Below are 23,174 nucleotides of genomic sequence, written 5' to 3' on the forward strand. Positions count from 1 at the left end.
CAGGTGAACGTAAACTATAGTAAAAAAAATTAAACAATAAATATATTAAAAATAAGACTCATGACAATTTTTTTAGAGTAAATTGGGTGCAACTAATTACATGAAAGTACAAATAGGAAGATCCAAAGATGCAGAATTTACAGTCCAACTCAACATATAGAGATATAAACATTGCTGCAACCTAAAACATAGGACGAGCAATAGTTACGAGTAATATAATGAAACATTCTGGTTTTCTTCATATAAACAATCAAATAAATTGCGTTGAAAATGCAGAAAATATATTTCTAAACCAATAATTTAACATTGTGTTCTTTTTTGTTGAACTCTTTTACCCAAAAAGGAATAGCCTTCAATAAATTTCTCGTCTGTATTCCATTTTCTAGAATCTAAGAACTATAAAAGATTCTAAATTTTAGAAGCCAAACCTAATTAATTCAAAAACAAAACCTAGATTTCATATCATATCAGAATTATTAATCGACCAAAAAAAATTTTTAATTTTAAATTAAAACAGGCCGGGCCGGGCTGGGCTCGGGCCCTATATTTTTTCACCGGGCCAGGCCTAGGCAAAATCTCAGGCCTATATTTTGGGGTGGGCTGGGCCCGATGAACGGGCTGAAATTTTTTGTGGACCCGGCCCGGCCTGGCCCATGGACACCTCTACTAGGATATTAAGTGTTCCTTTTTTAAGTTTGGCTAGAGTTTTAAGCGATGGTTCGATGACCGGTATATATGGTGGATCAATACCCATTGATGAGTACAATAATATACCTTAGATCTAAGTTAAATTGACGATTAGTGTCAAAAATCAAAGAAGAAAATTATTTGAATTTTGATTTGGAGATTCGTGACGTTTAAAGTTGTTTCATGAAACAAAATTGAATTGAAAAATAGAAGAAGAAAAATAAACTTTCGATTAGTGCAAATAGTATGAATAGAAAATGGCATAGAATAACGTTTTTAACAACTTAATGACTTAAATAAAAAATTTTAAATAATTCAATAATTATTTTTTAAGTAAAATGATCGAAACGTAAACTTACTAATAATTTAACAGCCTTACTGTCCCCCGGGATAATCAAAGCAGGAGCAAAGTTAAATGATGTCCCAGAACAAGTATCTAGCTTTGAGAAAAGATAAAAAAGAGTTCAAAAGGGACTTCCTTTGCATAATTCATAAAAAATATGTTCTCTTTGGGGGGGGTTATTTTGTTTCTCTCTACCTCTCACAAGAAACACGTTTTCTCGTTTACCCAATTCTCTTATAATATACATATCTTCACAGCTAATGACTATACCAAGGAGGAGAAGGAGTCTATATATTTTGGGTTTGAAATCTTTAACTTTAAAAATTTATTAAACGATAGGTTGAATTATTTGAAAGTGATTATTTAAATTATTAGGTTATTAAAATCGTTATTATTTAACTTTTTTTATTTACGTTGACCGTTTAAATCAAAAGTTTTTATTTTTCTTCTTCGATCTTCGAAACTGACCGTTAGATTGACTTAGATCTAAGCTATGTTATTTTACTCGTCGATAAGTGTTAATCCACCAAATTAATTGCTCAATCACTGTTTCGAGCTCACTAGCTAGACTTAAAAAAAAATAACTGCCAGACTTTTAGTTAAATTATGCTATTAAATTGTTTTATATACCACGCCAACAAATAATTTAAAATTTTAAAATATTTAAAAAACATGAAATACACGCGGATCGCCATGCAAGTTACTATGTTTAAAGTTTTAAAATTTTAATTGATATTTTCATTAAAACAATTTAATTATTTTTTAAAATTAATAATTAAATTAAATTTTTAAAAAAAATTGAAAATGAAAAAATGAAATTAATAAAATATAGACACTAAAAATTAAATTTATCACTTTCTTTTTTGTTTTCACTACCATAGAGAATAATAATTTAAAGAAGAAGAATGTTATTGTGAATATAGAATTATAATGGGGAATTTGGGTGGGAGTTGGATTGCACCGTTTTCAAGCTTTATAAATGTTAGGTTAAATGATCGTATCAAGATTTAATACTTTCTTTCAATGTTTATTTTATGCGAATTACGGTGTTCATCGAACAACGACGCTGACATATTAATAATAATTTTGATGGACTTATTAATTGGATGTTGTTTTTCTATAAAATAATAATTTTAATATCAAGTTGTGAATTATTAATTAGATGTTATTTTTTATGAAATTATTATTATTATTATTTCTGGACTCATAAAATTTTTTCTTAAATTAATAGTAAGTAATATCGGTGGTATAGTGACATAAGAATTTTTTGCTTCTAAAATAAGATTTTGTCTTTCTTAAAACAATAAAACCTAAATAAAGACAAATAATCTATCTTTTCTTTTTAAAAAATCATGTCATTGCTTAATTCATTATCAATGTTCAATAATTCACAATTGGCAGGAAAATTTGTACACGTTTTACATACTCTTTTTAAAATTGACCTAATTATTTAAATTTTTAAAAATAGACTATTTAATAAATTAAAAAAATTCGACATATATGCACAATTTAACCCAAATATGAAGTATTCTTAGTTTAATAATATAATTTCTGTTATTTAATAGAATGGATTTTAAATTTTTTGTTTGTTCGCAAGTTGTCAATTTATTTTTCCTTTCAAGCTTTTTTAATTAAAATATGTGTAAATAATATTATTTAACCTCGAGTGGTTAAAATGAAAATAGTTGTTAATTATAACATCTAAAATATAAATTTTTGGGAAGAATCTTTTTTATCTTAAGTACCGATTGAAGATGAATAGCTTCAAAACTTATAACCAATGTTTAGCCGCATTAAAAACGCAAAAACCAGAAAAATGTAAATATTTTACTTTTCGCATCCAAAATAATGACTTATTAAATATTTTAAATATGGGCACGTGTTAAAAACTTAAAAACAAATAAATAAGAAAAAAGTGGAGCCCAGAGTGTGACATGGAAGCAAGTGGTTCACACGAATGAAATAGAGATGAGCTTGTCAGAGCCATCAGATCAAAGCCAATTGGGACCCACTCCTTTCGCTATCTAATCTGATGGCGGAATGCTGCTGCTGATTGAGATTTGTGGGGTCTACCTTTCCCACTCTTTTTGATGGAGTCAGATGCCAGACCCACGTGGCTTCACTTCGCTCTTCACGTGTTCTTATTTTTTTCATTTTCCTTTTATATTTATTCATAGTTTTTCATTTTACAAAATATTATTTCATCTCATAAAGAAAAGTTAAGAGCAAGCGGGAGTAAAATTACCATATGAACCAAAGTCAACAAAGTCACATACTTAGATAATTTAGATTGGTGGTGTATTTATTATTAGTTAGGATAAAAATAGCGATGATGAATCCAAAAAACTCTTAGAGTCTATTTAGCATTACTTATAATAAACACTTTTAAGGAAAAATACACTTTTAAAATAAAATATTTCTAAACAACCAAATATTTTAGAGTTTTTACACAATTTTAAACACATTATCACGACGCTCTCAACCAACAACGCTCGTAATCACTAAAAAAATTAATTCCTAATTTGACGAGTTTTTACACCATTTCTTTCCCCTATAGTGGTGGGAACATTAATAACTTTTATACAACAAGAGAGAATTCGATAAAGAAAAAAAAGTTTTGATGGTTACATTTGAGAAGTAGTCAATTAATTTTAAATTAAAATAATAAATTTTAAATAAAAACTAAAACTTATAATTATAACAAAAGTTTTCAAAATTGGATATATTGTTGAATCGACCATGTCATTGATTCTCTAATCCAATTGGTACGATTGATTCGCACGATTCAATTAAATAAATAATTAAAATTAAAAAAATGGTGCAACTGTTTTTTTGCTTGATTTAACCAATCCTTTTGATACCTTGATTGATTAAATCAGGTTTAAACATAATTGATTATAACCGAATCAAATGCTAAATGTAATAATTTTATTATAATTATTGCTCACGATGCGAATGAGAAAAATAATTTTATATTAAAATACATTTATAAAAATTAATAATCTTAATTTTTTACATTATTATTGTTGCAACATTTTGAAGCATATGAGTTCGAATAGTTACATACGCACTATTCTCTATTTTATGAATCAAGAAGTTAAGTGGAGTGGTAAACAGTAAATTACGGTCTTATGTAATTTTTATAATGAATTAATATTGAATTGACTCATATTTTATTGTTATATAAATTATTATTTCAATTAAATAATATATTATTAGATTATTATTTACTTTTGAAAGCTCATCCAACTCGTGGGAATAGGGTCAAATTTTTTTATTAATTAATTAATATTTTAGTGGGTGATGTGACTGGTGGGAGTAGGGTTAATATTTTCAAAAGGGAATTACTTCGGTTAATTATTTTAAAGCGCGAGAGAAAACGACAAAAAGGAGACTAATAAGCCGAGCTGAGCCGAGCGGCGTCGGGATAGAGATTTGTCTCCGTACGAGAGCTCCATCAGGGGGACTCCATCCACGTCCAAATCTCTGATGGTATGAAAATGAACCTCTTAATGAAAAAAGCTTCTGCTATCCACGCGTCCTTACTTAATTGGTTCTTCACTTTCCTCCAAAACCATTACTACTTCTCCCTTTCCCTTTTCCCATTTCTTTTACTACTATTTTATTACTATATTTTCAATTTTTCTCTCTTCTACAATTTTGAAAAAACAAAAATAAAAGTTTTAAAACCCTCCTCGTCGGAAACAAATAGGAAAATTCTCTGGATATTTATCTTCATCGGAAAAAAAAAAACCTTCATAAAAAGAACCTCAAAGTTTCTCTCTTCTTTCAATTTATTAATCGATTATTTCTTCGATATTTTGAAGATTCCCTGTTTTAAGTGAAAAGCTTAAGTCTCTCCGTCTAAGCCTTTTCTCCCCCCCCCCTTATTTTTGCTTGGACTGTAAGTTGCTTTTCCTTTTCTTCATAGGGTTTCATTTCCATTATCTTCAAAAAAAGAAACTTGGAGATCAAGCGAAATTCCAGAAAAAAGAGAAGATTATAAAAATTGTTACCGGAGTTTGAAAGGAGCTGAATTGGATAGTTTGAAGGTGATGTGGAAATCGATAGGAAAAGTCTTTGGATTTTAAGATAATTCTGCATAAGGGAAAAAATGATTGAAATGAGGAATTCTGGAATAATTTAGAAACAAAAAAGAAAGGAAAAAGTTGCGGAAGTTGCAACTATGAGTTACAGCGAAGGAGAAACGAGAAACGTCATCGTTTCAAATGGCTCCATAACCGCTGCTGAAGAGTTGACCATCAATCACAATTTGCTCATTGACCCGAAATTGTTATTTATCGGCTCCAAAATCGGGGAAGGAGCTCATGGAAAAGTTTACAAAGGAAGGTCAGTATCAAAACACCTCTGGCAAAAACAATATTGCTAATAATCCACTCTTTTTATTTTCTCTTAAAAAAAAGCCTTTAGTTCATGGTAGTTTAAATTGTAGAGTTCTTTATTCCCCTTGTGCTGTAATCCGAACTCTTGGTGTTAATTATCGCAAATTAACTAAGTTAAACTGTTTTAGATCAAGGAAATTTTTTGTTACATGCTTGTGTGGATGTAACAGGAGAAGTCAATATATGAAGAACATTTGCTATCCCTTTTTAATTGTTTATTGTTCTCTGTACGAATTTTTGTAGAAATCATGATTTGTTTATGATGGGGTGCTGTATCCTAATTTGTCAAGTTTTTTAAAGTGAAACATTGTGAAGGGAATGGAATGTAAGAATTTAGATTGTGTACCGAGGTTACTAGTTACATAGGGTTGAGTCTAATATTTTTCCAGGCATGGTGATCGGATTGTTGCCATTAAAGTTCTTCACCGTGGGAGTACTGTGGAGGAAAGAGCTGCACTTGAGAGTCGTTTTGCTCGCGAGGTTAACATGATGTCTCGAGTTAAACACGAGAACCTTGTCAAGGTAAACTGCTTTAAGCTTGAAATGCAAATATGAATTTTATCATTGATGGAAATTATTGGTTATGTGTTTCTCACCCGCAATGGGAAATTTGTTGGCTTGGCAGTTCTTTGGCGCTTGTAAGGACCCGTTGATGGCAATAGTTACTGAGCTATTACCGGGAATGTCCCTTCGGAAGTATTTAGTTAGCATCCGTCCAAAAGTTTTAGACCTTCATGTGGCATTGAATTTTGCACTAGACATTGCTCGAGCCATGGATTGTCTGCACGCCAATGGGATTATACATAGGGATCTAAAGCCAGGTACATCTTGAGCATACTTTTTCTTTACGAATATTTATTAGTGACTAGAAAGGCCTGCTTGTGTCACTTCAGATTAGGAGTTGGATTGAATCTGTGCTATTGAAAGCAGAATGTGGATTGTAAATTCCTCTTCGATGTAATACGTTTGTTCATAGTTCAGTACTTATATCTCAAGTCCTTTGACTAATTCCTCATATACTGGGAAATTTGGTAATGCAGACAACTTGCTGCTTACAGCAAACCAGAGATCTGTTAAACTTGCAGATTTTGGTCTTGCGAGGGAAGAATCTGTGACAGAGATGATGACTGCAGAGACTGGGACTTATCGCTGGATGGCCCCTGAGGTTAGTGCCCCTACTACATTACTGAAATGGACAAATAAACTTGTTTACAATGAAGATTGGAGCTTCTTTTTGTTGTTGATTTCATTGTGTTAGTTTCAGCATTTAAGTTCCTTTCTGCAATTTCTTGTCAACTTTTGATATCATCACCACCCTGTATGTCATGGCATGTTTCTTTAGAGGTCTTATGTCTTTTGTATTTGACACTACTGTATATTGAGCTTTGGACAACAACTGATAATAATGTAGGGCACTTTTTTGTCATCGCTTTCTCATGTTTATGGTTTGTTTAACAAAGTAATCTCTATCGAGTAGACTAACTTTTGTATACAATATCTCTGACTTGGTTATCATTCTTTATTTCAACCTGTGTCATTGTAGTTGTATAGCACGGTGACATTACGGCTGGGAGAGAAAAAACATTACAACAACAAGGTTGATGTCTACAGCTTTGGAATTGTCTTATGGGAATTATTGACCAACCGTATGCCGTTTGAGGGCATGTCCAATTTGCAGGCAGCTTATGCTGCTGCTTTTAAGGTGCAAGTCTTTAATGCACATTTTTGTTATCCATGATAAAATTTTTAAACTAACTGATAACTGACCAGTTTGATGCCATATGAGCATGCAGCAAGAGCGACCTAGCCTTCCAGAGGATATATCACCTGATCTGGCGTTTATCATACAATCTTGTTGGGTTGAAGACCCTAACATGAGGCCGAGCTTCAGCCAGATAATGCGTATGCTGAATGCATTTCTCTTCAAACTCACGCCTCCTTCACCATCCATACCCGAATCTGACACCAGTGAGACTGCAGAAACTAGTAATGCAGCCATGACCGAGTTATCTGTTCGAACAAAGGGGAAGTTTGGTTTCCTTCGCCAACTGTTCACTGCCAAGAAGACAAGGAACTCTCAATGAGGTTAAAGTTTTTCAAAACACTTTCTTTCTCGAAAGTTGGCATGGGATATATTAGATATATATGTTTTAACTGAACCTCTTCTTAGTTACCGTCAAATGAAGGAATTGTAGGAAGGATGTTGGTTGGGGTTAACTTTAATGGCAAAATAAAAAGAAAAAATAGAGCATCTTTTACACTGTCTAGTTGACTTTATTGTAAAGAAGATACAGGGGTTTCACATTGTTCTGTTCATATCAAATGTTACATTCATCAGAAGAAAAAAAGAGAGGGAAATTAGAGTGCAACTTAACTATTTGGTTAAGTAATTGCTCGTTCTCTTAATTAGAAACCAGTAACCACTTGCTCTTTCGTCCGTGAGGGGAAAAGATATATGAACTGGTGGGCATTTGGCTCTTGTTTCTGTTTTCTTAATGCGAAGGCATGCATTACAAGTTATGGTTAGTTTTGCTCAAGGCATTATTAATGATTGATAACTAAAAGTGTTAATGGGCCGGGTCGGGCTTTAGTTTAAAATATAGTCTAAGTTTGTGTATATTTTTAAAAGATCAATCCAACCTCATTTAGGTCTATCCATATCAATTTTTATTTTTATTTAAAAAAATATTTATACTATTTTAATTTAATATTTAATAAATTTATATAATTTTTATAAAGTCATCTTAATATTATTTTAATGTTTATGTTAGAGTAGTATTATAATTTAGTATCAATTTATTTGTTATTTGCTATAAATTACATAATATAAATTTTATTATAAACTTAAAATTAGGTCGAATTTGGGTTTGAATGTTCAAGTTTGGGTTCAACTCATATTTTAAATGGATTTAATTTTTTGCCTAAGTTTATTTTTAGGGCTTAATATTTTTGCCTAAGCTTTTTCAAATTTTTGACGAGCCTTCAGGTTTGGGTTGGTGATTCATCCATAAATAGGTTTATTGATAATCAAAATATAATGGTTTTTATTATATAAAAGGCTTCATAATTTTTTTCATTTAGGTCGGGTTTAAGTATAATATTAATATATCTTATGCATGTCCAAGTTTAGCTCGATTTGAAATATAGGCTTAAAATTTTATCAAAATTTGTTCATATTTTAAATAGCTAACTCAAGTTCAGTTTAAACTCGTCTATATTATTTTTAAATTTTTATAAAAATATCTGTATTATTTATTAATTTGATATTTAATAGTTTTATATTTTTTTCATTTATTAAAATTTTATATATAGACATCTTGGTATTTTTAAACATTTTATAATATTATACATCGCTATAAATTTAATTTATGTTATAAATGAATATATATAAATAACTTGATATAATATGTTAACTCATATTTTAAATTAGTTTAATTTTTTATTCAAATTCATTTTCATACTAAATATTTTTATTCAACCATTTCTAAATTTTTAACATGTTGTTGAGCTTAAGCAAGTAGCTGAATTCATGAACAAATCTACAAGGCATAACATAAAACGAAAATTGTGTGCATATTTATATCTCAAGGTCCATTATAAATTTCATATCTATTCTCTAATCTTTAGCATCAACTTACAAGATATAGATTGAATATCTTCATTTTATTCATAAAAGGTGTTTTATAGTATCTCAAATTTTATAAATCTTTGAAATATCATTTGTACAGTAAAGCTTTTCTTTATTTTATTTCTCAACGTATTTATTAGTAATTAATCTTTCGTATTCTGTTAGTCTATTAGGAGGTAGATATTGGATACAAGTTTTAAAGTTACTCCATAACCAAAACAAAAATCAAACCTTCGATCACTAAGATCATTGCCACCTCATCTAATTGTCGAGGTTATAATAGAGCCATTTTTTATATCAAACGTAACAATCCATATATTGGATCCTACAATTTTGTCGCAAAATTGAAAATAGCATAAAATTCAGGGCTATTTGTAGAATTATGAAAGGATGGGAAGCATAAAAGAAATTTCCATGTTGCATCCTATGTAACAACCTTGGAAGCAAGTGAGAATAGATAAATTAAATTTCACTGAGAGTTATAAATGTCTACGTTTGCTTATCTCTTACTACTTCCTCTGTCGTAATCTGAAAGTTGTTGAAGTAAGTTAAGATTCCTCTGCCACTCCATTTTTCATCTTTCTTCGCTCTTTTTTTTTCAATTATAAAAAGGAAAAGAAATCACTGAGAGTGAGACCCGGTCTCTAAGAAATGAACGGTTAAGATATCATGCAAAAAAAAATAAATTTATGTTCACGATTTCTATCTGCCAAAAAGAAGACCTTTTTAGAGGAAAAAAGAGTCAATGGGGGTTTTGATTTTCAGGATCAATTATTCATATAAAACTCCTAAAATGGTAGAAAATCTACAGTGGGATATGATGTGAATATCAAGTTTTTCTTCTTCTTTTTCCCCCCTTTTAAATAAACTAAGTTTGCCTTTTAAATTTTAAACCAAATTTCAAGAATAAAAGGGAAAATCATTAGATTGGATTTCGATCTTTCAACACAAAGTAAAATCCTTGATTCTCTCATCGCCGTATCTCAAACGAATCTTTTCTCCCGAGTTAGTCTCTCAGTCAAAACTTTACATTTCAACGCTTGTGGTTTTGAGTTTTTGACCCATCTCCCACTTTTCTTTTCCAAGTTCCAAAAACATCTTTTACAATTCCATTCGATTTCTCTGGAATTCAACACAACAGGGAATTCCTCTTTTCACCTGAGCTTGTTTCGCGATCTGGGTATGTTTCTGATCAAGCAAAAAGTTGGAATTTGAAGAAGAATTAATTTCAGGTGATGAAAAATGGGGGAAACTGAAAATGGATATTCACCCGCCACCCACACTGCAATGAACGCAGTGCAAGCCATAGGGAAAGGATTCGATGTTAACTTCGACACTAGGTTGTTGTATTGTAAAGGTGTAACAGGTTCTAAGATAGTTGAAATCGATGAGGGACATGGTAGGGATATTTACTTATATGATCAAACTGTTCTCCCCAATGTTTCTAGAGATATCAAGAACTCTCAAGAGCCTATTGGCCGTCTCAGTTCTGGGGTTTTCAATTTTAATGAGGTAATGTTGTTTTTAGTTTTTAAAATGTTCTGTTTGTTTCCCATTTTGTGTTTATTTCATGAAATTTCGGGTCTTTGCTATAATTCACAATTATGTTCTTTGTGTTTATCTTGTGGCTTGGCTAGATATGCATAGTAAAAGGTTGACTTTAGGGTCATAGGTTTGCAGTTAGGAGTCTTTATTATTTAGGTGATAAACAGAAGTGACAGTTGGACTGAGAAACAAAGGAGAAAAAGATCAATTAAATTGCATTTGAGATTAAGAAAGAATGTATATACACATATATGTATATGTATATGTGTATATATATGGTTATATGTGTGTGTAAGAAACTTCAACCATTTAAGATAAGTCCATTGATGTTAATTGCTAGCCTAAAAACCTCTGGTGATTGATTCTGCTTAGAGTTGTGTATTATCTCCCACCAAAGTATGCTAAGATCATGTTTGATTGTTAGTGTTTGATTCTGAATTATGCTTTAACCGTTTGGAATTTGGTTCAAGGGATTAACCTCTTAAATTGCGTATCAATGGTGATTGTTAAGACAATGCATAAAATCATCTATTTGATTATGATGAGCTTAATGATCTTAAGGAGAAAAGAGAATACTAATTGAATTGCTTAAGAGCATTATTTAAACTACTTCCAATTATTTGTTTTGCTTCGATTTGTTCCAGACACGATTTTTATTGCTTTTATCATTTTTTTCTGATTTGCTTTTCTTAACTATCAACTGCAGATGGTGGAATATTTTAATAAAAACGCTAATGTGTCCGGTAGTTTTCCCCTTGGTAGTTTCAATTCTGCTTTTAGCTTTACTGGTTCAACAAATATTAATGCTGCAACCACAAAGACACTCTCTATGGATGGATTTTACATCCCACTTGCCAAGTTTCATCTAATAAAGTCCCCATTGGTATTGCAAGAAAATGTTAAACGGGCTGTCCCGACTTCCTGGGACCCGTCATCCTTGTCAAGGTAAGGACCATTTGCTGTTGACTGTAAAATGCTTATAATATAGGTTCAATTCCTAAGATTGCTTTCTTTATTACAGTTTCATTGAAAATTTTGGGACACATGTCATCACTTCTGTAACTATCGGTGGTAAAGATGTGATATATGTCAAACAGCATCCCTCGTCACCTTTGTCTACCATGGAGGTTAAAACCTATGTTCAGGATATCGGAAATCATAGATTTTCAGACAAAGACAGCCTTACAAGTTCGGGTCAAATAAAGTTAAAGGACAAGGCTAGTTCCACTGTTTCTTTCATATGTTTTTCATCCTTTATTTGTCTTTCTTTCTTGACTATTGTAGAGTTAATACAAGTTTTGAGCTTTACAGGGTCTTGATACTGGCATTTTCATCAGTCAAGGGATATACCCTCAACCTACCAGTTTGCCATCTCTTAATGGGAAAGAGGTATTTAGATGTCTTGATAGTTTATTAGTGGAAATCAATTTGCACATAAAAGTTCAATATTTTTGAGATGCTAGTTAGTTATATGCTGTTGTCATGCTTCAAAATTAGTGAAACAACTGATTTGCAGTAGAAAGTTATCCACTACTGAAACTACTATACTAGTCTCCTCACTTCATCTTATCCAAAAAGCATGTGAGTTCGCACCCATTGGTTTGTCATGGTTGGTTGCTTTGGGTAATGATTTGCGAAATGAGTTCGCACCCATATGTGTGACTTGCTACACCTTGTTTCACTTGTTCTCGATGAAGTCTTCTCATTTTCTGGAATTCTCATTGTTGCAGGATGTTACAGTCATTTTTCGGAGAAGGGGAGGAGATGATCTGGAGCAAAACCACACCCAGTGGGCAAAAACTGTCCAATCCTCTCCTGATGTCATTGAAATGACTTTCTATCCTATTACTGCTCTGCTTGATGGGGTAGCTGGAAAGGAGCATTTGATTCGTGCCATCAGTCTTTATCTTGAATGTAAATACGCTTCTTTGTGATTGATCGGATGCAATCTTTTCTTCCCCATCATTATTGCTAATGATAAACTATTTGCTGTAACTCAAATCCTTAGTCTGATTGTCTGCAGACAAACCTCCAATGGAAGAACTAAGATATTTTCTAGAGTTCCAGACTCCTAGGATATGGGCTCCTATACAGGGTACAATTCCTGGCCACCAAAGGAAGGAACCTATTTGCCCGTCTTTGCGATTCAGCATGATGGGGCAAAAACTTTATGTCAGCCAAGAACAGGTATGAGTTCATGTCACAACTTTTCTCACCTTAAAACGTCATGCTCTTCCTCTTGTGCCTAAGAACATTGCGATCACTGCATTTTTCAACCCCGATGAAAGCTATTAAGGAGTGGTAACCAGAACCATTATAACAAGTTGCATCTAATCTGGGCTAAGTGTAAATGCAGATTTCAGTTGGACGAAAGCCGGTAACAGGCTTGCGGTTATGCCTTGAAGGAATTAAGCAGAACCGTCTAAGCATTCATCTTCAATACTTAGTATCTCTTCCGAAGATCCTACTTCCACACTGGGACACACATGTGGCTATTGGTGCTCCCAAGTGGCTAGGACCTGAGGAGCAAGATAGTAGATGGTTTGTGCTGGTGAAATGGAAGAGCTTTTCTCATGTTAGTACTGCACCAATCGAAAACCCTGAATCCTCTATAGGTGACCTCTCTGGTGTCTACATTGTCACTGGAGCACAACTTGGAGTGTGGGATTTTGGGTCAAGAAACGTCTTATATATGAAGCTGTTGTATTCTAGGATTCCAGGCTGCACGGTACGAAGATCTTTTTGGGATCACACTCCAGATGACAAACCAAAGAAAGTTGTGGCTACTGCGGGTAGTTCTGGCTCGGAAGGAAACATTGTAAACAAGTTGGCAAAATTTGTCGACATGTCTGAGATGAGCAAAGGACCGCAAGATCCTCCGGGTCATTGGTTGGTCACTGGTGGCAAGCTTGGTGTTGAGAAAGGCAAAATTGTTTTGAGAGTGAAGTACTCCTTGCTGAATTATTGAATCTCTTAAGTCTTTTCTTTTTGCATGTCCATTTGTGTTCATTATGCTTGCAAGAATTGTGTAGCTTGTTCCAGTTTTGGTTTAGCAACTTGTAGTAAAACTTCTGAAGATGTCTAATCTAGAAAGGCATGATTGAAAAAAGAAATTGAATGGAAGGTTGAATCGGTTTTTAATTTTTCGATTTAATTGGTTGGATCGGATGATTCAAATCGTATAGAAGATATTTTTGAGAAAGTAGAGAAATTAATTAACACAAAACAAACCGACACAATCAAGTCTCAACAGCCAAAGCCATAGCCAATACGAAACCATCTATCATAACAATGATATGATTGAGAAAGAAAAAGTATATTTAATAAAAAACAAAAATAAAAATCTTAATTTTTCTATTAAGAGAGATTAAAAAAACTAGATTTAGCTAATTGAGTTTTAACTCAATTGGCATCGGCATTATTGTCAGTGCAGGAGGTCGTGGATTTGAGTGCATTATGTAAGGATCAGGGAGAGGCTATGAGTAGTTCTAGTCATTTTACCAAGAAGAGCATATATTAAAAAAAACTAGATTTTGTCATGCCCATAAAATATTTTATGTTAAAAATATATTTTTTAAAAAATTTATGTAATAATGAATATAGGTGGAGTGGTAATGAGTTTGCATTTAATTATAATTTAAAATAATGAGTATTTTTATAATTTCATAATTGAGTTAATGACTTGATTAACGGTGAAACTAACTCAATAAAGTGCTTAAATACAAGTGAGTATCAGATAATAAAATTTATAGATTTTTTGGTTCTCGATTCATGCTTTGATTGATTTTCTAAAATTTTTGTTCGACTTATATAGTTGGATATTTAAACCAATTAATTCTCAATTCAAGTGATTGAACTTGGATGATCTAGTTCGATTTTTATAACCTAATCAAAAAAGGTTTAGACTACTAGGTCACACTTTCTAGATAAACAATTTCACTTCATTTGCAAAACCCGTTTTTGTGGCTTGAAATCTATCTATATTATGTTATTATAGTTGAGCTCTTAATTGAGTTTGAGGAGCAAGATAGTAGATGGTTTGTGCCGGTGAAATGGAAGAGCTTTTCTCATGTTAGTACTGCACCAATCGAAAACCCTGAATCCTCTATATGTGACCTCTCTGGTGTCTACATTGTCACTGGAGCACAACTTGGAGTGTGGGTATTTTTATGTGAGTATATTTTTATTTTTATATAAAATAAATAAAAATTCAAACATCGTAAAATTTGACTATATTATATTTTTTTTTTTACAATTTAGTTCTATCATTTTAATAAAAATTTTATTTGATTCTTATATATATATTTTTATAAATATATTTATGGTGTAAGTTTTATCACCAATTTAACATAATTTAATATATTCTAAACCCTATACATATCAGACATATTATATAGGATGTAAAATGTGTAGATTCGAATTAGTTAGTGATAGGGTGTCCCGCGTAGCGTCGGTGTCGGTGCACAGCTTGCCTGCCTACCTATCCTCTACGACATGGAATTCCTTCACTCATATTACTCCTATGGGTCCATCACTTGCCGGAGCTGCGAAGGCAGTGCATTACTTTAATTGACTTTTGTACTTTTTGCGGTGAAGGAGAATGGAATACTAGCTATAACCTCACAAAACCATCTAATTTTTAAGTCTCTGGTATTTTTAATTTATATTTTTAATATTTATAAATTTTAATATTTTATTTAATTAAAATCATATTGATTGAAAATCGATGATTTAGCCAATTTGATTATCAGTTCGATTTAAAAAATATTGCATTTAATTACAATTTTAAATATATACATATATATATATATACACTAACTAGTGATAGATCGATGTATTGGTAAAGCACATTGAACTTCCAAGAGTGAACACAAATTCAGACTTTAGAGATAAGATTATTAAAAGAGGTAGCTGCAAATCTAAAAAATGAATCCTAAAATTTAAAGAGATAGAGATGAAATTTATGAGACATAAAATACCTAATTTCTTTCAATACATAGGCTAATAGCATCTAGCCAGAGGTTGATGATTAATCAAAAGCTGAATATGTAGGGAAGAATTTTGTTGATACCAAGTATAATAAGGGAGGAAGACAAGGTTGAGTGAGAAAAAATCGAAATGGTGTAGTGGAGGCCGGTTCACCTGTAGAGGTCAAAAGGCAGAACAAAAATAAATGCTCAGGTAACGCTAAGGTATAAAAAGGGTCAATTCCTTGCCTATAGTTTTTCAAGGTATTTATAGGAAAAAAGTATCTTTGTCCATCGATATAATATTAACTAGATAAGTGTTTAATCCTATTAAACACGTAATATATAATCATGAACACGAAGTATAAATTTTTATCAATATGAGGTAATTAAATTTAAATAGACTTTTTATTAACTTGGAAGTGTGTTCACATTAGGATAATGGGTGATAAATTCTATTTGAAGTGAATTGAATAATTTTTCTCAAAATATTAATGCAAAGTAAACAACACCATTTATGCTTAATGAAGAAGAGCATAACAAATTTCAAATTCAATTAAAGCATACCATCACCAATCAAACCAGCTAAACCCTATTCCAATTAAATTCCCCCCTCCAAGTTGCTAACATTTTATCTATTATAAAAACCCCATGCCTTTGCATGCCCTATTATTCAACTCACTCACCTTTCAAACATACCTTAAACATTTTCATTTTCAAACCCCCCTCCCCCCATGGCTGGTCTCAAGCTTATTTGTGGCCTAGTACTGTTGTGCATGTTGGTGGTGGAACCCATGGCCACAACTGCTCTCACATGTGGACAAGTGGCAAGCGAAACGGCTGGTTGTATAAGGTATTTGCAGCGTGGAGGGAACCCTCCAGCTGCTTGCTGCAACGGAGTAAGGAACCTAAACAGGCAAGCTAGAACCACCCGTGACCGTCAAACTGCATGCAGATGCTTGCAAACTGCCGCTAGGACCATCTCCGGTATCAATGCTAAATTGGCTGCCGGTCTTCCGGCCAAATGCGGTGTCAAAATTCCTTACAAGATCAGCCCCTCCACTAACTGCAATAGGTACTATATACTCTTTTTTCTTACCTAAATTTTGAAGCAATTCCAAGTATTAATTACTCTTTTTTTTTGGAACTTGTTGCAGAGTGAGATGATCATGGATGAAGTAAGCAGCTTGCAGGAAATATTATATATATATATATAAGCGTGAAATAAAGATTTTGGGATGGATGCTTATTCCAAAATCCAAATTAGTGTCTTGATTAATTATTTGTTTATCTTTGAGATGTTGGCTTCAATTATGTTGTCTATGTATGGAATGTTCAGTGTTTTATGAGTTAAAAAGCCTATGTTTTATTATAATATTACATGATATCTGTATTGCTTTCTTTGCTTGTTGTCTCAATCCATAATCCCTTACTTGAGTTTATACATATATATATGTTTGTATATCATTATATGTATTGCTTTCTTTACTTATTTAGTGAAACTTATGATTATTAATATGTTTTCCGTATGATTCGTTCATTAAATAAATTAATGAATTTTCTTTAAAAGAATCAGCAAAACAGCAAAAATCAATTTGGGATGTACTAGTAATTAATGAAGAAATAATATCATATTTATAACATCAAACCCTGGCAACCCCCCCCCCCAACTTATTCAGTTTTCGCAAACTGAGAGCATCAGATGGAAAGGATCCTTATTATAATATATTATCCATTTCTTTTCATTTTTTATCATGACAAGGAATTTGGAAAGGTGAAAGGATAGGAAACCTTTCAATCCAATGGTTAGGTTGCACGACATTCTTACTCATAAGCTAAGTTACCCACGTTTAAAACAAGTATACGATGAAGAAATTATATTTACCGTTGGTGATTTGCGTGGTGCTCACATGGAGGAGTGAAGTGGTGCGAGAGGGGATGAGAAAGAAGACGCTGAAACCTAGAATAGGAGAGAAGGAAAATTATTTTTTTATTTTATTTTTTATTTAATTAAAAATGTCTTGTATTTTGATTGGTTTTTTTTTTGGAGATATAACGGTTTTAACCAAAGTTAGTAATAGTATTAAGTCTAGTATCTCGTGATCATATCAGATTCTAATTAAATTTGAAATCAAGTTAGACCAGATTCTTAAACGAGGATAAAGTTCTCTCAACATTATTTTTTTCATCCACAAGACTTAAACTTAAGATGTTGCTTAAGAAGCGTCAAACTTCTTATCATTCGATACTTGTTGGTTAAATATGTATACACACTAGTATGGTTCTCGATCTATGTTTTTCATTGGGTTAATTATTTGTTTGGACCGAATTATGAAGTAAAATTTGAAAGATAAAATATTCTCCAATTTCCTATACACATTGTACATTTGAGATTTAATTTCCTATTCTTATTTTTCACAAATTCAACCTCTCTATTTTTTGGATTTAAAATTCAAGCTCAATTTTGCTACCGTGGTTTGACATTTTGAAATTTAAAATAGCATTGAAAATGCTTATGTGAAATTTTTCTTAAAATATTCAATTGAACTCATCATGGTAATTTTTTTGTCGGAATAGTATTCTTAAGAAAAATTGATGTTGGTATTTTAATTGAAATAATTAACAATATTAACTATTTAGATTGACTAACAATATAAAAGTAGAGAGACCAAGTTATATTAAAAATTAAAATATATAGATCGATATCAAATTTCAACACAGTATAGAGGCCAAAACTAAAAGCTAACCGCCATCTAAAAAAGCAATGGAAACACAAAAGAAATGAAAAATCATGTATCAATCTCTAAAATCATAAGGGCATTCAAATATATTTATAAAAAATATTTAATATACAAGTAAAGTTTTGATTGAAATGATAAAGTTACAATATTGCATACCATGATACCTTAGTTTAAAATCTCATCATGTGCATTGACTTGTCGCCAATTGTAGTGGTAGTTTAAGTACGTTTCAATACTAAAAGAGCTTGTTTTTAGTGATTTTATAATATTTATATGCATTTTTTGTTTTCTTAGTTTAGATTTAATTATATGTAAAATAAGCGTTTTTATGCATGTTTTAGTATTTTGATGACCCGTAAGGCCAACTTGGGCCAAAGAAATGAGCTATTTGAATGTGTAAGGTGCCAATTGAAGCCCAAGAACACAAGGAACGACAATCGTGTTGCGACACAAGAGAGCCCATGTTGCAACACAAAACAACGAAGTTGCCAAGGTTAAAAATCATTCCATGTTGTGCCGAGGAGTTTCTCCAAGTCACCACGACGCGATGAAGGCAAGGCAAAATGAGGTTGATTCATTGTGCGACAATTTTGAGATATTTCCCCAATTCAACCCTGGTCAATTAAGAGTATCTTGCATTAATTAGTATCAAAGTGTATCTAGGATTGTGTGGGCACCAACTAAAATGTAGCATATATAAGTCACCTTAGGATCACCCGAAGTGCGAAACTAGACCTAGACAATTTTATTTAGTTTTCAATTGTATTTTTATGTTTGTTTAGTTGAAATTCTTTTTATTCCGATGTGAAGACAATTGCAGGTGGAAATTACTCTAGAACTGCGCTTCAATTATTTATCACAATTTCTTTATTTTTTTATTATTTTATTTATATTTCGTTAGTCCAATCAACCAATTTTTGTATAAATATTAGAATAAATTCTCATGTTTTATTTTTATCATGCATGATTTGGTTATTGAACTGATTAATTAATTAAGTCAATTAATTAGCAGAAGAATAAGGGTTTCTCAATAAGAATTAGTTGGTTTTAAATTATGTGTACCTAAACCCTAGAATTGACGACCTTAGAAAGAAATCTAGGTTAAACGAGGCTGGGAGATAAGTTTGTCAGGTAAATCATAATTTATCTCGATGGAGAAAGTGAGGTTGGAAGATAAGCGAGTATCTATCGATTAGTTAATTAGTATAGGTTTGGAGGTAATACTGGTTAATTAATAGCTAATTCATTAAAAACCCAAAGTTTTGAAATTAGTTAGTCTTCTATATGTTAATTAGGGATTTAATCGATTATAGGCTAGGGGCTCGTATTGTTGACACTAAGAATAGAAAATTCCATTAGGTTAATTTAGGTTTAGTAATTTTATCAATTTAATCATTACTTTAATTTGGATTCACACTACTAACTTGTAAATTGGTTAGATTAGTAATTATTTTTGTAATGAATTTAATACTAAGATTCTCCAATCTACAATCTCTTGGGTATGATCCTCGAATACTTTCCGTGTTCTGTTGTAACACTTTACTATATTACAATTTGACTCATTTACTTGCGATCATCGTTAATTTAATTTAATATATTTTGGTATAATATTTTTATTCTAAACGTTAGCACGTTTAGAGACAATCATGCATTTTTCTAGATTTTACATAAAATATAAAGTACAAAAATACACTCATAATAATGTTTGTTATTTTATAAAAGTAATGGGATTTCATTAATTTCTTTGAGACCCAATGAAACCAACTTAAACAACCCATCAAATAGTAGTATAGATAATAGAAGAAATATCTACTTACATTGGTAGTTTTACACACTTTCATAACTCTTATTATTATTATTGGTATTTTAATAATCTAACAGTTACATTTTATATTCCATTCACGTTAGGGGCGTAGCTAAGGGGTTGGAAGGGGCCCGACCCCCCTAAAATGAAAAATTTTTCATTTAGGCTCTTTAAAATTTTAAGTTAGTAAAAATAAAATTATACTTTGCCCCCTAAAAATGACAAAAAAGATTAGTTTAATCCTTTAAAAATTACAATTTAATTTCAGCCCCTCTTAAAAGAAATTTTCGGCTTCGCCCCTGATTCACATGAATCATGCATGTTAAGTTTGAAGTAACTTTTAACTATTTATGTAAAAAAAACTTTCAACTAATATAAATAGTACTTTAAATCAATATATTAAAAATATTAAATCGATTTAAAAATTTACACGTATGACAAATTCTATTATATTAATAAATTCAAAATTTTGATTGGTAACATGCAATTATAAAAAAAATATAAAACTAACATTAATTTTATACAAGTGTAGGTTCATCCCTCCTAAAATATATATCATATTCCATCTCTTGTATTTATTTCTAAATGGGACGAATCAAGATTAATATAGAGGTGCCTTTTGATTTCATTGATGCTTTATTTCCAATTCCCACCATGCATGCATTAATGAAGCATTCCTGTTGGACACGAAAACTCGAATGAACCCAGGCTTTCCCGATTTCAGTCAAACTGTTTCTTGAAGTTACTCATTATCATTTGTTTTTCTTAGGTAGTGGTTCTTTAAATAAAGTAATTTACCATAGTGGCCTAGTTGCGTTGTGAGAGAAAAGGTGCCCACCGTTGAGGCAATAACTATGGATGAAAAAAAAGTAATTTAAAAAAAAAATCTAAAGTGAGTTTAGGTATTATCTATTTTTTGTGATCATAAATGTTATTAAAATCGGATTAAATTGATCTGTTGAATCGAATTTGAGGTATTGTAAATACATATATTTTATATATCATTAGTGAATAATAATACGATACCTCATTATTAAGTAAAATAATAATTATGAATTTATAAATAAATAATAATTTTATTTAAACATAATTATTATATTTGTTTGTCTTTCATGTTTAGATTGTATGCATTTGGATTTAGGTTTTAAGATTTATATTATGTTTAGGGTTTAAGTTTATGATTTAAGGTCTCGGGTTTGTATCAAGTTACATGTTTTGGATTTATGTTTAAATAAAAATACCAGTATTTATTTGTAAGTCTTTTACTACTTTTTTCATTTCACTAATGATGAGACGCCATGTTATTGTTTACTCGGGGTGCATTAGATATTCATTTATTTGATTTTTATTATATCTATATTATATATTAAACATTTAACTAAGTGGTGTTACAAGTCAACCAAACATTAATTTAATTAGAAAATTACTCTTTTATTTTTATAAAGTAATAAATTAATAAGAGGATTTTTTAATCTTTTCATGTTGTTTAAGAAAATAAGACTATAATAAAATTTGAATTTGGAACACCTATGTAAAAATTTTAATTACATCATTATAATTAAAGACTCATTTGATCTTAATATAAAAGTTTTATAAATATAATTTTACATAGATTATTTTTATGCAAGGTAATTATGATGTCTCTGATATTTTCAGTCCAAAATTTTTTTTGCTATAGGAAGGTGATGGTTTTATTATAGCCATGTGGTCTTACTATAGCTAATAAAAGCTAAAAAAGTGGTAATAATATCTTATAATGTTTCTATTAATTAAACTTAGCTTTTAAGTTCTAATAACTAATATTGAAATGTAGAGTTGATTAATAAAAAATTGATTTTTTAAATTTAAATTTGAGAATAATAGATAAAAAAATAATATTGAAAAATTTAATATTCAATGAAATTATGGAATATCGAAACTTTGTAAAAATAATAATAATAAGGGGATCTAGTCCTGGAAATTTTAGCTAACCATTGGATCTTCTTTTTTCCTTTATCCGGCACTGCAATCCTGACATGGTGGCCGTAAGAGGGAGTAATTTGATGTGAAAATTTAATTGCTTCTCATACCACTATCTCCCATTTTTGGTGACATCCATTTAATTTCTCAACTGTATCCATCAACGCAATAAATTATAAGCCAACCACCAAATTATATTTGCCTTTCAAACCACACATGTAAATGCTATATAAAAGCACCACTTTGGTCCCTTCACTCAACACCATTTAAACTCCAAACACTAGAAGAAGGTTTAGTTTTACAAACATGGCTAGTTCCGGTGTCCTTAAGTTGGTTTCCATGATTCTCATCGTGTGCATGGCGGTGATGGGTGCACCCAAGGCTGCCAAAGCCGCCATCACGTGCAGCGACGTGGTGAGCCACTTGATCCCGTGCTTGTCCTACGTACAAAACGGCGGTACACCCGCTGCTGCATGCTGCAGTGGGGTAAAAACACTCTACGGCCAGGCGCAGACCTCCCCGGACCGCCAAGACGTGTGCAAGTGCATCAAATCGGCGGTGAACGGAATGCCTTACACCGGCTATAACCTCAATCTCGCAGCCGGCCTACCTGCTAAATGTGGTCTCCATCTTCCTTACAACATCAGCCCCTCCACTGACTGCAACAAGTAATAAACATAACCATTTTACACACTAAAAAAGAAAAAGGGTATTGTAAGCAGTTCTGATTTATGTTATTTTAACTTGTTGAATGTGTTCCACAGGGTGCAGTGAGGTTGATGATGATGATATGGAAGAAGGAGTGGAAGAAGGTTTCAGCTCAGCTAGATAAAGTAGCTAGCTAAGGTTAAATAAGCTGTGCTGGTGTGTTGTTTTTCAGCAAATTCCATGTATAATCGGGGAAAGAAAAAGAAATAGAAACTGTACTTTCTAACTGTACTTTCTAACTGTATTTCATATGTGATATGTATAATGTGTCGTAATCTTTATTTATTAGTGATGCTACTACGTTTTATACGAGTCTGTAATGACAATAGCTTTCCCTTTTCCATATATAGGAAGGCTCATTTGGAAATGTTATTTGCTTTAGATCCTTA

The 23,174-nt window shown here is 31.5% G+C and overlaps 4 protein-coding genes across 4 annotated transcripts; all 4 read left to right on the forward strand.

The window, feature by feature from the left end:
• Positions 1-4,676: 4,676 nt before the first annotated feature.
• LOC105800478 (serine/threonine-protein kinase STY13) lies at positions 4,677-8,087 on the forward strand. The gene is made up of 6 exons (XM_012631648.2): positions 4,677-5,380; positions 5,823-5,955; positions 6,059-6,254; positions 6,474-6,598; positions 6,977-7,135; positions 7,227-8,087. The coding sequence occupies exons 1-6, from the start codon at positions 5,217-5,219 to the stop codon at positions 7,515-7,517; spliced, it is 1,068 nt and encodes a 355-aa protein (XP_012487102.1). The 5' UTR covers positions 4,677-5,216; the 3' UTR covers positions 7,518-8,087.
• Positions 8,088-9,748: 1,661 nt separating this feature from the next.
• LOC105800479 (MACPF domain-containing protein CAD1) lies at positions 9,749-13,747 on the forward strand. The gene is made up of 7 exons (XM_012631649.2): positions 9,749-10,573; positions 11,313-11,551; positions 11,628-11,823; positions 11,918-11,995; positions 12,337-12,520; positions 12,630-12,793; positions 12,963-13,747. Exons 1-7 carry the CDS (start codon positions 10,304-10,306, stop codon positions 13,572-13,574), a joined length of 1,743 nt encoding a protein of 580 aa, XP_012487103.1. The 5' UTR covers positions 9,749-10,303; the 3' UTR covers positions 13,575-13,747.
• A 2,488-nt stretch (positions 13,748-16,235) lies between these two features.
• On the forward strand, positions 16,236-16,974 carry LOC105800480 (non-specific lipid-transfer protein P3). Its single transcript, XM_012631651.2, has 2 exons — positions 16,236-16,648; positions 16,731-16,974. Exons 1-2 carry the CDS (start codon positions 16,308-16,310, stop codon positions 16,738-16,740), a joined length of 351 nt encoding a protein of 116 aa, XP_012487105.1. The 5' UTR covers positions 16,236-16,307; the 3' UTR covers positions 16,741-16,974.
• A 5,348-nt stretch (positions 16,975-22,322) lies between these two features.
• Positions 22,323-23,174, forward strand: LOC105800481 (non-specific lipid-transfer protein 3). The gene is made up of 2 exons (XM_012631652.2): positions 22,323-22,745; positions 22,842-23,174. Exons 1-2 carry the CDS (start codon positions 22,384-22,386, stop codon positions 22,849-22,851), a joined length of 372 nt encoding a protein of 123 aa, XP_012487106.1. The 5' UTR covers positions 22,323-22,383; the 3' UTR covers positions 22,852-23,174.

Source organism: Gossypium raimondii, chromosome 9 (genome assembly GCF_025698545.1).
Source record: "Gossypium raimondii isolate GPD5lz chromosome 9, ASM2569854v1, whole genome shotgun sequence".
Taxonomy (NCBI): Eukaryota; Viridiplantae; Streptophyta; class Magnoliopsida; order Malvales; family Malvaceae; genus Gossypium; species Gossypium raimondii.

Bases quoted from the DNA above. Each gene is read 5' to 3' on its own strand.
- LOC105800480 (XM_012631651.2), top strand. From the start codon at position 16,308: ATGGCTGGTCTCAAGCTTATTTGTGGCCTAGTACTGTTGTGCATGTTG.
- LOC105800478 (XM_012631648.2), top strand. From the start codon at position 5,217: ATGAGTTACAGCGAAGGAGAAACGAGAAACGTCATCGTTTCAAATGGC. The intron at 5,956-6,058 runs GTAAACTGCTTT...TTGGCTTGGCAG, and splicing joins AACACGAGAACCTTGTCAAG to TTCTTTGGCGCTTGTAAGGA. The intron at 6,255-6,473 runs GTACATCTTGAG...TTGGTAATGCAG, and splicing joins ACATAGGGATCTAAAGCCAG to ACAACTTGCTGCTTACAGCA.
- LOC105800479 (XM_012631649.2), top strand. From the start codon at position 10,304: ATGGGGGAAACTGAAAATGGATATTCACCCGCCACCCACACTGCAATG. The intron at 11,996-12,336 runs GTATTTAGATGT...TCATTGTTGCAG, and splicing joins CATCTCTTAATGGGAAAGAG to GATGTTACAGTCATTTTTCG. The intron at 12,521-12,629 runs GTAAATACGCTT...GATTGTCTGCAG, and splicing joins CATCAGTCTTTATCTTGAAT to ACAAACCTCCAATGGAAGAA.
- LOC105800481 (XM_012631652.2), top strand. From the start codon at position 22,384: ATGGCTAGTTCCGGTGTCCTTAAGTTGGTTTCCATGATTCTCATCGTG.